This window comes from Epinephelus moara, chromosome 9, assembly GCF_006386435.1.
Source record: "Epinephelus moara isolate mb chromosome 9, YSFRI_EMoa_1.0, whole genome shotgun sequence".
NCBI lineage: Eukaryota > Metazoa > Chordata > Actinopteri > Perciformes > Serranidae > Epinephelus > Epinephelus moara.
In genome coordinates, this window is record NC_065514.1 from 33,960,220 (window position 1) to 33,976,899 (window position 16,680).

Below are 16,680 nucleotides of genomic sequence, written 5' to 3' on the forward strand. Positions count from 1 at the left end.
AAGACATTGATTCATTTTTTCAGAACATTAACCTTCCAAAACCCAATACAGAAGAAGTCAAGATGCTCAACTCACCAATTACAGAAAAAGAACTCTCCACCGCCCTCAATCTCATGACAAACAACAAAGCGCCAGGCCCTGATGGCTTCCCTGCTGAGTTCTACAAACACGTCTGGACCATTCTAGCCCCATTATTCATCAGAGTGATAACTGAAATAAAACAAAACTCAAATTTTCCAGTACACATGAACACAGCCTTAATCTCACTCCTACCAAAACCAAACAAAGATCATACCTTGCCATCAAATTACCGCCCCATCTCTTTAATTGATGTGGATATAAAAATCATTAGTAAAGCTTTCGCTCATAGAATAGAAAAAGTCGCACCATATAATTCACCCAGATCAGATCCTTCATTAAAGGTAGGCAGGCATCCAATAAAACACGTTGATTGTTCAATTTAATTCATTACTCATCATTACAACAGGAAGACACCATCATAGCCACCTTAGATGCAGAAAAAGCTTTTGACAGGGTAAATTGGAAATTATATTCAATATATCACATAAGTTTGGCTTTGGGGAATCGTTTATTCACTGGATTAAGATTCTGTACACTTCACCTTCAGCCACCATCATCACTAATGGTCTAATATCACAAAGCTTCACACTACACAGGGGGACTAGGCAAGGATGCCCACTCTCTCCCTCTTTTTTTACCCTTTTCATTGAGCCCCTAGCAATAGCCATTCATCAGAATCCCCATATTCATGGAATTAAAACACCCAAAGCAAAGCATAAGATTAGTTTCTATGCGGATGATATTTTACGCTTTTTTCAATCTCCTAAATCATCTCTGCAAGAAACAGTAAACCTCATTGAATCATTCTCCAAGGTCTCTGACTACTCAATAATAATGAAATAAAATATTAACCCATAATCACCCATCCTCCCATTACACAGCACCAGATGGGATGCGGCAGCCCATACATCACTAATTCCTCTATGCACAGGTCACATCACATATTTAGGCATCAACATTTCCTCCAGGTTGTCAGAGCTGATTGGACTCAATTTCACTCCACTACTCAAATCAATAGATGACGACCTCCACCCCTGGATGAATCTACCATTATCCATTCTGGGCAGAACAGGAATCATTAAAATGACAATACTTCCCAAAATAAATGATATATTTTCAATGATCCCAACGCATCCCACTCTCACCTGATTTAACTCTCTAGACACAATAATCACTAAATTTTATTGAAAAAATAAAACATCAGGGATTAAATTGACCACACTCCAAAAACCCAAATTACAGGGCAGATTAGATGCACCACACTTCTACATTTACTCTCTGGCAAATCAGCTGCAGTGCAGATACAAATGGACTCACCCAAATCACTCTGATCACACCTGGCTAGACATAGAACAGATAATCTGTAAAGACATCCAGATTTCAGACACTCCATTTCTCAGTCAATCAATCAAACGCCATCCATGTTTCAATGCAATAACAATAGCTTCAGCTCTGACAGCCTGGTGGAAATTTCATAAAATCACAAACTCCACTCTCTCACCATCCAACTTCACCCCCATTTGGAATAACCCGGATCTCATAAGCAATAACAAAACCACTCAACTTCCGCACTTGGGCAGAAAAGGGCATCGCACATCTTAAGCACATATTTCATAACAGCACCCTGGTGTCATTGCCCCACTCAGTCCAGGAGTACGGCATCGGGAGTAACCACTTTCTGGAATACTTACAACTCAAATCATCTGTTCAATCGAAAATCATCATCAGAACCACACACCTTTTCCTTCACCCTGCAACTTCACAATTAATTAATACCCCCCCCCCCCCCCCCCCAAAAAAAAAACTCATATCATCATATCATATAAAATAATATCAAAATCTGGCAAAACCATATTCTTACCGTCAAAAAAGTGGAGACAAGACCTCTCCATTACTCCTGATGCGCACTTCTGGACCCAAATTTGTATGAATGTTTATTACATGACTAAAAATGCCAACCTACAACTCATACAATAGAAGATACTCCACATAACTCACTACACCAGACAAAAAATGTTGAAAATGGGATTCACATCTGAAATATGTCCACACTGCACTCAAAACTGTCCTGACAATTACATTCACGCCACTTGGCACTGCATCCCCATCAAACACTTTTGTAAAGAAGTCATTGGGTCACTATCTCACTTTATGGGCTGTTGCATCCCACTATCCCCCTCACTCTGCCATCTAGGAGACTTATCAACAATCACAACAGATAAAATTAACCATAGACTTCCTCGTGGCCCTAACTATCGCCAAGAAAACTATCCTCATGAACTGGAAATCAAGAAACACCATACATCTAGCTCACTGGAAGAACTTACTCATTGACTACAGCTCCATGGAATATAAATCCTCCCCTTTCAGTAGCACAACAGAACCCCAATCCTCCTGGTCCAATCTCATCGATTTCGTAACATCTTAAGTTCCATCCGACCGATTTCTCTTGTCTGAGAGCCAGTCAACCATATCCGCACATAATCCACCCATCATCATGATGATCATCAATATTCTTGGAATATCTTCTTCATAGAAAACACACGCTCACACACACACAGTTTTTTTTTTTCTATTATTATTATTATTATTATTATTATTATTATTATCATTATATTATTATTAAATAATCATTAGGGAATGGGAAGAGAGAGGATGAGGGATAACAAAAATACAGGTTGTTATTATTATTATTATTATTATTATTATTATTATTATTATTATTATTATTGTGATTATTATTATTATTATTATACACAAGCTCTGCCTCAGATCCCTGATGGGCAGGGTTGGATAGACCGCAGGCCTGTGGTCCCCCCTTACCCTCGTGGCCTCTCCTCTCCCCCGACTCTCTGCCGTGGGTAGTTGGGTAGTTGCTGTGTATATATAGGGCCAGGAAGTGTGCCACATGCAATCTGGAGTGGCTGTGGTGGGTGGGGGAGATGGCCGGGGGTGGTTCTGGGTGTAGGCAATCACGGGCCGATGCCCTGCTGATCGGTGGGAACCTGAGGCATCTTGTTAATTTGACATCTTACAAATTGGCACAACTTTATTCATTAATCCCCTCTCATCATCATCATTATTATTATTATTATTATTATTGTTATTGTTATTGTTGTTAACTAATATCACCATTCTCGTCACTATTATTATTATTATTGTTGTTATTGTTATTGTTGTTATCACTAATACCACCACTGTTGTCACGATTATTATTATTATTATCTCCATTATTATTGTAATAATGCGATTACTTCCTGCACTCTTAAATAACACACACACACACACACACACACACACAGTCACACATTTTTACACCTTGTATGTATACTGTTGTATATCCACTATATGTTGTTTGTCTTGTCATATTTCACAATAAATTAAAAAAATTAAAATAAAATAAAATAAAATAAATGAGTAAAAGAACTTTAAAATCAATTCTAAAAGAAACAGGCAACCAGTGCAATGATGCAAGCTGAGGGCTAATGTGATCTCTTTTTTTTGTATTTGTTAAAATCCTGGCTGCAGCGTTCTGAATAACTTGTAGTTTCTTCAAAGACTTTTTAGGGAGACCAGTAAGAAGGAAGTTGCAGTAGTCCAAACGGCTAGTGATAAAAGCATGTATAAGCATTTCAGCATTCAGCGTTCTGAGATAAATAAGGTCTAATTTTGGCAAGGTGAAAAAATGATGTTTTTGCAACTCTGTTAAAATGGCTAATAGAATTAAGATCAGACTCTAAAATCAAAAAAAAAAAAAAAAATTGTTGCAGAGCGGATAATTTCTTTTTTGAATGGTGATGGTCTTTTTCAGAAATTTCAGTCAGGTTTTAGGGCAGGTCACAGCACAGAAACCGCTCTCCTTAGGGTTTTAAATGATCTTCTCTTAGCAGCTGACTGTGGTCAACACACTGTTTTACTCCTGTTGGATCTATCTGTGGCTTTTGACATTGTCAATCATAGTGTTTTGATTGAACGTCTCAAAAATTGGGTGGCATCTCAGGTTTGGTTTTAGGTTAGTTCTTATCTTTCAGGAAGGTCATTCTGTGTGAAAATCTGAAATGATCAATCTGCTTCAGTACCACTACAACATGGAGTTAGACAGGGATTCGTTCTTGGGCCTTTGCTATTTTCCATTTACATGTTAGCATTTGGTCACGTCATTAAAAAACACAGTATCAGTTATCAATTCTATGCCAATGATATACATTTATATCTTTTCTTTGACAACAAAATACCAATCAGTTAAACAACCTCCACATGTGCATTGCAGATATCAACAACTGGATGGTGTCAAACTCTCTACAATTAAACTCAGAAAAATTCAAGGCTATTAAAATTGGTCAAGACTCATCATGAAATCATATTTCTTTCCCTCTCATCTAACATTACTAACTCTTGCAGAAACCTTGGCAGAGTCCTGAACCGGGTTGGGTACCCACCGTATAACCTGCAGAAAGCTGTGTAGCGTATAAAAATATGTGTAGAAATATATAAATTCACAGTCACAGGCACACGTAAAAATTAACTACACATGAGCGAGCAGCGGGTATTTTCAGAATAAAATAAATGAAAAGATGTGCAGTATATATGTAATGTTTTGACATCTAAATCACTGTTAGTTGGTGGTTGTTGGACCCAACCATCACCCCTCCCACCCACCCTACATGAACTTCTGCTGCCTTAACTTCCGTTGTTGCCCAGCTGAGTTTCCCCCTGATGCAGCCAGGCACCATTAAACAATAATGGCGAACAGCTGCATGTCATAACATAAAATGATGGCTTTTTTCATCGGTGTCTGATGCCAGAAGTCACTGCCCAAGCAATGGATTTTGACAACTTCAGAGTGAGACTGGGTTGATCTCAAACCTCAACTTTGACCAGCATATTGATTCTATTGTCCAATCTTGATTTTTTTCTGATAAGATTTTTTTAAAAATCAGGTCATTGTTATCTGTCTACAAACAGTAATTCATGCATTCATCTCATCTTGGTTAGATTACTGCAATGCACTCTGCTCATACCTCACTCAACAAAACATGAATAAACTTAAGCTGATTAAAAATGCCGCAATCAGACAATTAACCAGGTCCAACAGGAGAGAACACATCACACCACTTTTAAAATGACTTCACTGGCTTCCTGACCTCCTACAAGCCTGAATGCAACCTGCAATCCTCTGGTAGGTCATTCCTAGCCATTCTGTGGTCACACCTTAAAAACAAAAGGTGACAAAGCCTTCTCCTTTCAGGCCCCTCAGTTGTGGAATGACCTGACTGGAGGAGATCAGGCATCAGCAAGCCATTAGGCTTGCGTTTTATTGACTTTACTGTGTTACGGCTGTATGTGTTCTGTGCTGCTGACCCTTTTCCCTCCAATGTAGAACTTTAAGTGAGTTAATTTTAGATAATGGGCAGGGTTTACATTCATACTGCATGGTGCAAAATGCCTCTCATTTCAGCTGAAATTTAATTATAAATTAGATGTTTTATTAACTTTAAAGTGAATTGCTATCATTTTTGTGGGATAATCTACAAGGTTCAATGTGCCCCACATTTCAGAGGCTATTTATTTATTTTAGATGTTATTTTAGTGGTTAACTTTTGACTGAATTGCTGTCATGCTCACATTCATACCACACAGTGCAAAGTGTCTCGTACCTCAGCAGCATTTAAAATCCGACATGGTTGCTGAAGATTGATTAAAGGCTTCAAAAGGCTCTTAATGCACACAATATTTAATACTTAACAACAATAAACTGTGCTAAATTTTAACTGTTTTCTGAGTGTTTTCCCTTTTTAAGACTACGTCGACTAGTCTTAATTAAAGTTTTCATTTAGTCGACAGGGAAATTAGTCGCCAGGAACATCCCTAGTTTTATTCCCCCCTTAGGGCCGCCCAAGGGTGGGGCGTTACAACTGTTGTTTCATTATCATCTGCTGTATTTATCATAATATTTTATTAACTTTGTGTTTATTGTCTCTTTAACTGTACTGTATGCAAAGCACTTTGTAACTTGCAATAGAAAAGCGCTCAATAAATGAGGGTATTATTATTATTATAATTGAGCTTTCAGACTACATCAAGCAAAGCTGGTTGTGCAAGCCTGGTGGAATTATGGGCTCATTGAACATATTAAAACACGGTTGCTATTGTTTTCTTAGTGATAGCAGTCCAGGGACATTTCTGTTTCAGACAGAAATAATGCTTGAGGGGCTAGAGAAATTATAATAATTATTATTATTATTTTATTACTGTTTCCAGCTCATTAAAACTGAAACAACAGCACATTATACTGGAAGATAACCACTTCCTGTAGCAACAGTCACTGGTGTGATTAATGTTAGTTAAAGTATAGCTGTATACATGCTCTGTAGTGTTTTCCAGAAAAATAAAAGCAGGTCTATATTATATACTCATGTCAAGTTTATTTGTAGGCTATGGTCCAATATGACATTAATTATCTTTGGGCTTTACAGACTGACAGCAGTAAAATTGTTACCAATCAAACCTAAGCTCTTCAAGAAGACAAGGAAAGATGACCCCCAAAAAAGAGGTAATCACATTTAAAAATTAAGTATAAAGTTGATACAGTTCAAACAAATACACAATACAATGATGACATTGTAATTCAGCAGTCAAATCCAATGTACCAGGACCAATAAAAATCCTCCAGTGAGTCCAGTAACGTTAAAAATCCTAAAAGAAATATAATGTCTGTATACATTCGGTATACTGAAACTAATACATTAACCATAAATTATTTTTGTAATTCTTAATTTCACTTAGTGCTTCATTATTCATTGGGACAAGGCAGCTACGTTTCGGTCATTACAACCTTCGCCAGGCGAAGGTTGTAATGACCGAAACGTAGCTGCCTTGTCCCATTAAATATTTTGCAAGTTTGGCAACAGTGTGGTAATCTTTTTTCTTTTTAGACCTGCTGAAGTTTTTTCCTACGCACCTGTTCAGGAGACTCTTCAAAGGTGTGCATGAGCCAGTTTTTTTTTTTTTTTTTACTTTTTTTGCTTCATTATTCATAAAGGATTCCCTGAGTACACAAATATGTGGAAACCTCTCTTATACTGTGTGAAACCCATATTTTTATAATTCACCTCTGCGCTTTGCTTGTATTGTTGACATGTTTTTTGTTGACTAATCTTGAAGTGCTGGCTCAAACCCTCCCTGTAATGTTAGCATGTTTTTGTACATGACTTTGAATTGATGCTAAAAGTGAGCTGTTTTTTCATGTGTGTATACATGGTGTTAAGCTTGTAGATGTGATTTGACAAATGAGCAGTTTTACTAGAATTTATTAAGATTTTAGTGAAAAGCTAATGCTAGGCTAACAGTAGCTAAAGTCACTCTGAGCTAACATTAAGGTAACACAGTGCTACTAAATTTAAAACCGTACAATTTACCTCAGTACAATGGGGGTAAATGTGACTTCTTTTTTTTTTTGCTTTAAGTTATTAAAAAAATGATGTTTGAACAAGTCAAACAGTATGTGTTTCCCAAAGCAATGCCCCAGGTAGGGGTTACCACACTATGATAACCATCTCAGAAATTATTGCAGTTTCATGGAATTGAGGTGTTACAGAATTTATATTAATATAAATCAGTATTCCTTAAAGGAATAAAAATGAAAGGATTATTGTTGGTTGAACAAATGTTTTAATACTATGATTGAAACTTAATGGAAGTATGTGTAAAGAGTCTCCCATTTGAAAAGAACTCCAGTTGCATTTTCTTTTTCAATATCTTAAATAAGCAAATGTACACCGTATGATAACTGTCAATATTTATGTCACGGTATACTTTGAAAACAGTATATTGCTGAAACCCTAGTCCCAGTGCACTGACAGAGAATGGTTTCCGCTGAAAACTACTGACAGAGGTATGTGTATTGAGTAACTGTGTTTAGAATTTTAACAATTTAACTTTCTGTGACAGCAAACTAAATTCAGTTCACCTCTGTTGTACTGGGGTGGCAGCAGTATTTAGTATTTAGAGAAAACAAACAAACAAGTAATTATAATCACAAATCTCTAACACTTTGCAGAGACCCACTGTAAGTGGGTAAATATGGTTTTGTAATTTGGAAAAACCAGCGGATTCTCATTCAAAAGTTGTCAGATACCTTCCCTTTGTCACTGATTTCGGCATCAGACACTGGACACCAAAAGTCACTTTTCACAGTGGTATAACATGCAACCGAGCGGTGTCAGTTTGTAATATGGCCAGACAGAGCTTTTTTGCGGTGATATGAAACGCCTCTGGATGGTGACAGTTTGAAATGCTGCTTGTGATAACATAATATAAAGCCCAGTTCAGACGAATGATTTGTGATGCGATGGAACCGTATTAGAATGTGGCAGAGAAAAGTTGCAGCGGTGTGAACTGGCCAGTCTGAGATCGACTCAAGCCGACTGATGGTGTCACCTGCAACTCAGCTGGTCAAATTGCCGGCAGCTGGTTTTAGAACGTAAGCACATCACCTGTTTGATGACTGCAGACAGCGTGTTTGCTTACTGCAGCAGATGCTCTGTCCCTGCTGAGCCCTCTGTTTCTGTCCTCACTGTGTGCCGGTGTTGGATGGTGGGACGCTGCTGTCCCTGTATGTGCCAATACCCTCCTTGGTCCCTTTAGGACAGGCAGGAGGGGAGGTGGATAGGTCCAACAAACCCCTAGCTGTCACACGGAGCCCAGTGTTCGCTCCCCATATGAATAGAACCAAACCGTGATGCTTTATTCTAAACTTAACCACGTGTCTTTGTTGCCTAAACCTAGGCATGTGGTTTTGATGTCCCAGCATTAGTTGCAGCATCCCAGAACATCAACAGCATGTACATAAGGAGAACGTGTTGGGTGAACCTACCATTGCAACTGACAGTTCTCTTTGTTAGATTATTGTTCAAAACAATATTTTTGTAGATTCTCAAATGGATTATTTATCTCAGAAAAACAAAACAACAGCTTTAATCTCGTCTTAGCAACAGCGCATTTTTCATTCCAAACGTACTTAGAAAGCTTTCACAGTTGTAAACTGAGAGCAGCCATGGCTCAAACAAGGAAATTTGTGTTTGGTAGATTATTTCCTTGTTGTAAGACTGCTTCTTGGCAATAAATCTTTTACCGCTGGAAAGCCTGTTTATTTCCCTTTTAATCGGTGCCACATTAGTAAGGAACATGCATTTGTGGGATGAGCAGCAGAGCTGAGTATGTGGGTTGCGCCCATGAAAAATTTGCCAAATCTTCTCTGCCAATGCTGTTGCTATTCACTCTTGTTTTGAGCTTCTGGTACCCCCAGGTGCTGGCAATCAGGTGCCTGACTGTCAGCGAAGTGGCTGTCCCAAGAAGACGGCACCCCAAGAAGACTGTTTCCTCATCCTGTCAGCACTTAGGCTTTGCTGATTGCTGCACTGATAGAGTAACATATTTTGGTGGAGGCAGTGTCATGGTGTGGGCCAGCATCTCCCTTACTGGAAAAACAAGGCTTGTCATTATTGAAGGCAATCTCAATGCAGAGCGATATCGAGACAAATTCTGCAACTAGTGGCAATCCCATATCTCCATAGTCTCGGACCGAACTCTATCCTCCAAGACGACAATGCTCGCCCCCACAGAGTTTAGAGGGGTTTATCAGAGACTACCTCCAGCATTTGGGAGTGGAGAGGATGGAATGGCCTGCCAGCAGTCCTGACCTCAACCCCACTGAACACTTATGGGATCAGCTTGGGCGTGCTGTTCGTGCCAGAGTGACCAACACAACCACGTTGGCTGACTTGCGACAAATGCTGGTTGAAGAATGGGATGCCATCCCAAAGCAGAGCGTGACCAGGCTGGTGACCAGCATGAAGAGGAGGTGCCAGGCTGTTGTGGCTGTGTATGGCTCTTCCACACGCTACTGAGGCTCCTCATGGGCGCAACCCACATACTCAGCTCTGCTGCTCATCCCACAAATGCATGTTCCTTCCAAATGTGGCATCATTTAAAAGGGAAATAAACAGTCTTTCCAACAGTATAAGATTTATTGCCAAGAACCATTGTTACAAAAAGGAAATAATCTACCAAACACAAATGTCCTTACTTTTTGTGCTTAGTTCATATACACATATATATATATACTTTACATATTCAGAACAGTGACAAATTAAAGGAGAGAGGTGAATGAATGCGTAAAGATGTTTCACCATCTGTTTACTCTTGCTGTTGAAACCGATGTGAGTTATATGAAATAGCCTTTGCAGTCTCCAGATCTCATGCCCATGGGAGATTTTGCAGAGACCACCATAATCAAAACAGATGACTGCAAATCTTTAGGAAGAATGGTGTTCATCCCTCAAGTAGACTCTATGCCAGGAGCTTTGGAGCTGTTCTGGAGAACAGCACAGTGGAGCAACCTCTTGCCAAGATGCTTCCTGTAATTTATCACCCATCTGTATAAACTGTTTATCTTTCAAACCTGAACACTCAGTTATTTTAAACCTAAATAGGACATACTAACAAACATAGCTTGGAAATGAGTGATGACAAATAGACAAAAATTGGCTTTTTAACAAAAGAAAAATTACTACATTATTGAGACTGAGACAATGAACACACACACACACACACACACACACACACAGGCATACTTTCATCAAGGCGTGTTCTCTATGTGAGATATGCACCAAATGATGATTTTGTAATCAGTTTGTAGCCCTCCTCAACGCACACTCTCAAATGATCTCCTTTCAACAAGTGAAAAAGTTGCCCCATAAACACGCTCCTGAACTGCTGTGAGGTACACACGATACCATCGCGGGCATCCATCAGGTGTAAAGACTGGTTGTAAGCTATATTCCAGCTGTACAGCTCCGCATAGAACCTCCTGAAGTTTACAGATCCATCATCATCGTGGCAGCCTAAAGCAATCCTCACATAGACAAAATAGTAGCCTTCCTTGGGAATCACAATGGCACTGTTATCTTTGAGGTATTCTTCACCAAGGCTGGCACTCCATTTGATGCCATGAATCTTGTTGCATCCAGTCCCAGTGTTGTTATATGCAGGCCCTGAAGACCCTGTAGGAAGAGGAACATATGCCAAATGTTTCGTGTAGACAAATAAATCTTGTCCTCTATTTTGTCAGATCATAATTTATGAAATTCTCACTGTGTTGAAACAGCTTTTAAAGAGTCAAATCTCTAAAGTTTGAAACTTAAGAGAATCATTATTGAAACTCAGAACTCCCAATCAAACCAGAGGAGTTCTGATGAAATACAATCGTTAAGCCTGCGTGTTTTCCATGTGATGCCATGAGACTTATCTGGCCTTCGTTTTGTGCTCCAAAAATTCCAGCTGAGCGTGCTGGATTCCATTACACAAACACAGATATGTGCACATGTAGCATCAGTCTCTTTTATTAGCCCAACGTGGTTACACATTTTGGGGAAAAGAAGGCCTGTCTCAGTCAGATGCCTGGTCTGACTGCCAAGTTCTTCATCATTACAGAAGTTCTTTGGATCTGTAAAACCAGATTTTTAACTACCCACTTGAACTAACGTTAGTTAGCTGTTTAGATCGCGCATACATATAAGTCATAAATATGTATAAGAGGGGCCTCCACAATGCCAGAGCAAACTATTACTCAGCTCTATTAGAAGACAATAAGAACAACCCCTGGTTTCTTTTCAGCACTGTGGCCAGGCTGACTGAGAGTCACACCTCTACTGAGCCTTGTATGCCTTTAGCCCTTAGCAGTAATGATTTTATGAGCTTTTTTAATGACAAAATTCTAACTATTAGAGGCATGACCTCCTGCCCACAAACAGAACCAATCTGCCCTCAAACACAGCTGTAAGACCTAATATATATTTAGACAGCTTCTCCCCGGTTTCTCTTCAACAATTGACCTCAATGATTTCTTCATCTAAGTCATCAATGTGTCTCTTAGACCCCATCCCAACTAGGCTACTTAAGGAAGTCTTACCTTTAGTTAACACTCACATATAAGACATGATCAAAACATCTTTATTAACAGGCTATGTACCACAGTCCTTTAAGGGAGCTGTAATTACACCTCTTCTAAAAAAGCCCACCTTGGATCCAGAGGTGTTAGCCAACTATAGACCAATATCTAATCTAAACCAGCTGTGTGATTTTCTCCATGATAATTTATTTGAGGAATTTCCGTCAGGATTTAGAGTGCATCATAGCACTGAGACAGCACTAGTTAAAATTACAAATAATCTTCTGATTGCTTCAGACAAAGGACTTGTCTCTGTACTTATTTTATTAGATCTTAGTGCAGCATTTGACACAACTGACCATCAAATTCTGCTACAGAGACTGGAACATTTAATTGGCCTAAAAGGTTCTGCACTAAGCTGGTTTAAATCTTATTTATCTGATCGTTTTCAGTTTGTTCATGTTAATGATGAATCATCTCTACGTACTAAAGTTTGTTTTGGAGTTCCACAAGGTTCTGTGCTCGGACCAGTCCTATTCACTCTATATATGCTTCCCTTAGGTAACATCATTAGAAATCACTCTGTAAATTTCCACTGTTATGTGGATGATACACAATTGTATTTATTGATAAGGCCAGAAGAAACTGATCAATTAACTAAACTTCAAAAATGTCTTAAAGACATAAAAACCTGAATGAGCACCAATTTCCTGATGTTAAATTCAGACAAAACTGAAATTATTGTTCTTAGCCCCAAACAACTCAGAGACTCTTTATCTGATGACATAGTTTCTCTAGATGGCATTGCTCTAGCACTACCGTAAGAAACCTCGGAGTAATATTTGACCAAGATTTGTCTTTTAACTCCCATTTAAAACAAACCTCAAGGACTGCATTTTTTCATCTGCATAATATTGCGAAAATTAGGCCCATCCTGACCCGAAAAGATGCAGAAAAATTGGTCCACGCTTTTGTTACCTCTAGGCTGGATTACTGTAACTCCCTATTATCAGGTAGCTCTAATAAGTCTTTAAAAACTCTCCAGCTAATTCAGAATGCAGCGCCACATGTACTAACAGGAACTAAGAAACGAGATGATATTTCTCCTGTTTTAGCTTCTCTGCACTGGCTCCCTGTAAAATCCAGAATTGAATTTAAAATCTAACGTACAAAGCTTTAAATGGTCAGGCTCCGTCATATCTTAGAGAGCTCATAGTGCCATATTATTCCACCAGAACACTGCTCTTTGAGAATGCAGGGTTACTCGTGGTCCCAAAAGTCTCCAAAAGTAAATCAGGAGCCAGAGCCTTCAGCTATCAGGCTCCTCTCCTGTGGAATCATCTTCCTGTTGCGGTCCGGGAGGCAGACACGTCTCCACATTTAAGACTAGACTTAAGACTTTCCTTTTTGATAAAGCATATAGTTAGGGCTGGCTCAGGCTTGCCTTGTACCAGCCCCTAGTTAGGCTGACTTAGGCCTAGTCTGCCGGGGCACCTCCATACTTTTGCCAATATGGAATTGCTTCACATCGGTTCATTTAATTATACTAAAGCCATGAGCACCAGAGAAGACTACAATTCATTCAGATTTACCGGCATGACAGAAAAACAAGTGGTGACTCCTTTCCTCTGAAGCTGTCATAAAGTCAGAATATGTGTCCATTCCTGGATTACCCGGTAAGTTATTTGTATTTCCATAGTCTGTAACAGTCCACCAATCAAAAGAATCAAGTGTTTTTATGAGAATTAATCCAAGTTATGAATATTGTTTTAACAGGATAAAGTGGTTATGCGTCGGTATGCCGGGTGCTGTTATCCTTGGGTGCTGTGAAACTGGTGTCATAACATAACACCTAATTGACATGTTATTCAAAGTCTATTTTTTTCATATGAGTTATATTCGTACCAGTTCAAATAAACAATTTGATTGGATTTCCTATTTTGATGAGCAACAATTTTGTGTAAAAGGAATTAAAAGCCTATCTCATATAGACGCCTGTCCCAGATATAAGCCTGTTGAGTTCAGTGATTTAAGCAAATAATAGCCCGGGCTACCAATTGAAGTTTTACGGCATTAAGGATTAATCAGCCTGTGTTGCTATGGAAAAACTGACATATAGTACAAAAGGAAAGCTAGCAGTTTTTTAAAATATCTGGGGGGGTGGTGGGGGGGGGCTTCATGGACTTTTTGAAACAAAATGTTTATAATGATCAATAAAACCGAAAACTGGAGTGGGGGTGGGGCAACTGTAATAAGATGATAAATTGTAGTAGCCCATGTTTACTTCAAGACTACTGTACATTGTATTTACTGTAATATCTGTTAAGTCACCTCTGTTTCAGTTCTTCTGTTTTTTATTTGCTTGCCTTGCCATTTGATGGTTTACGACAAGGGTCAGCAACTTTTGCTACTAAAAGCCAAGCTAATTTTTTTTTGTAATTTGTCTATAGTTGCAATACGTATTTGTGCTTTATAATGAAGGAACACAGCCATTGAGGTCTAAATTAGCCTATATTATATTAGCCTATCAATATTAGTAATAGCTCTAAATGAGCATACATTTAGGCTACATGTTTTTGCACAAGGTGGCTACTCTCCAGAGGGTCAGTTATGATTATTTTGTTATTAAACAGTGCTGTGTTGGCAGTTATAGCAAAGAAATTTTTCCACTCACTATTAAGCTTTCTGTTTTCCTCTGAGACATTTTTCTTTTTTGGAGTTTGGATCAATAGCTTGCCTAGAGAGGGAGATTCCACTGCTATTTAGGTTTACGAAAACAGGAGAGGGGCTAAAGAGCCGTCAAGACCACTTTATTCATACGTAATATCTGTTATAACAGGAAAAAGCCCAATAAAAACACAGTTTAAAAAAATGTGTCACTTTTACACATGGAATTTACTACAAATGAATAAAATACATGAAAGTATAACAAGGAATTAAAACTAGCATTAACATAATGTTAAACACTTACTGAGATCAATGTGCAGTCTTTGGAAGTCTTTTTCAGGATCTGTGGATTGAGAAAGAGAGGGGGGAGAGGTTCAAAACACTGCTGCTTGTTTGCTCACAGTATTTCAGGTAAAACCCTGATCTGTGTCAAGCAACTCAAGCATGAGAACGCTGCCTTAAGTGCAAAATAGGACACAAAATCAGATCCATCTGTTTATGGAGCTTTTAGGAGTAGAGAGAGGTTAAGATTACCAAAACTTGTAAACTATAACTTGTAAATAAAATCCTCCCACTTCCATAGACACTCAATTTCATTAAATGTGGAGTTCATGACACAGCATACCTGCAGGGCACTCTCTGACTTGCTTGGAATAGGCTGGACTTTGCTCAGCTGCACTCTAGGAGTCAAGGAGAACACATTTTTAGTTTCACTATGACATTATGACTGCAAGACTCTCTTAAATCGTAGCCATTATATGGAATATGAATGCTTATTGAGAGCATAAAGTGAGTCCACACATAATGTCCTTACAGTGATATCTGCAGGAAACTGCAAGTAAAAAACTGAGATGTGGAGGCAACAGGTTGTATGGGAGAAAACTGTGTCATCATAATCAGTGAGTAAATATGTGTGAATCCTCTGTTTCTACTGAGATATATTCTGTTCCGTGTAAGTGACTGGAAGATTTGTTGTCTCTGATGATGATATTAGGATGCAGTTAATTAAGTAGTTCTCATAAAAATGTGTTAATCTTTTACATTTTCATAGACATATTATCATCCCTTAAAAGATCTTATGGCACAAGTACTCAAGTTCATACATCTTACTCTATAGCAACCCCTCTCTTATCACTGTTATTTAATACTGATGCAGTATACTATAGATCGTGCCAACTTTCAATCAGCCAAAAAAGTTGATCATGGAGTAGTATATCCTAATATTACATATTAGCTGACAATGAGGTTTACATGCTTACATCATCAACATGCAAACAGAACCAAAGCTCTCTAAGAAGACATGTAAAACTTAGGACATAAAGTAAAACTTCTGGAAGTTACCTCTTGTGCACCAGATCCAGAGTTTTCACGTTTCCCCAAATCAGTACAGAGGGTAAAAATGTACAGTGCTGTACAGCTGAGGAGCAGGAGCAGAGTGGTAAGTCTGAGCCGCGTTTCCTGTTGCTTCATGTCCCGACAGTGGTTGATGAGAATGAGCACACACTCGTCCTGGCCAATATCTGTCACTGCATCCCCACAGGCAGCTTGAGCTTGCACAGTGTGCCCAAAGAGGCTCTGTCCCATGGCCGCCAGTCTGATCTCTGTCATAGTGTCTGTGAACTGGCTGCTCATAAAAGCTGTGTACCGATAGCACATGCTGAGTCTTATATTTGCTTCTTGAGCAGTGGGGCTGTAGCCAACCGCCTACACCAAAATCCTCATTTGGGAATGATGTCATCTGTCCATTCATACTGATGGGAAGGGAGAGGAGAAAGAGGAGGAGCACGAGGCCAGAGGGCAAATCCAAGTGCAGTGTCCAAAACATGTGAATAGGTTTTATCTTAGTTACACCCCAGTCATAGAGCAAAGCATCAGTTTTTCTCAAAGATAAATCCTTGGTGATCTCCTAAAGAAATAAATCATATAAAAATGCTTCATCTCAGCCCTCAAAGACTCGTCAGAAACTGCCTGTCTGCTGCTCA

The 16,680-nt window shown here is 38.9% G+C and overlaps 1 protein-coding gene across 1 annotated transcript; it reads right to left on the reverse strand.

Moving 5' to 3' along the window:
* Positions 1-10,734: 10,734 nt before the first annotated feature.
* LOC126395992 (tumor necrosis factor ligand superfamily member 15-like) lies at positions 10,735-16,354 on the reverse strand. The gene is made up of 4 exons (XM_050053794.1): positions 16,040-16,354; positions 15,324-15,378; positions 15,003-15,041; positions 10,735-11,144 (listed from the first exon to the last, which is right to left on the reverse strand). Exons 1-4 carry the CDS (start codon positions 16,352-16,354, stop codon positions 10,735-10,737), a joined length of 819 nt encoding a protein of 272 aa, XP_049909751.1.
* Between the last annotated feature and the right edge of the window lie 326 nt (positions 16,355-16,680).

Excerpts from the sequence above, each read along its gene's own strand:
- LOC126395992 (XM_050053794.1), bottom strand. The coding sequence starts at position 16,354 with ATGTGCTATCGGTACACAGCTTTTATGAGCAGCCAGTTCACAGACACT. Across the intron at positions 15,042-15,323 it reads AGTCAGAGAGTGCCCTGCAG|ATCCTGAAAAAGACTTCCAA; the intron begins GTATGCTGTGTC and ends CTCAATCCACAG. Across the intron at positions 11,145-15,002 it reads AAGACTGCACATTGATCTCA|GGTCTTCAGGGCCTGCATAT; the intron begins GTAAGTGTTTAA and ends CTCTTCCTACAG.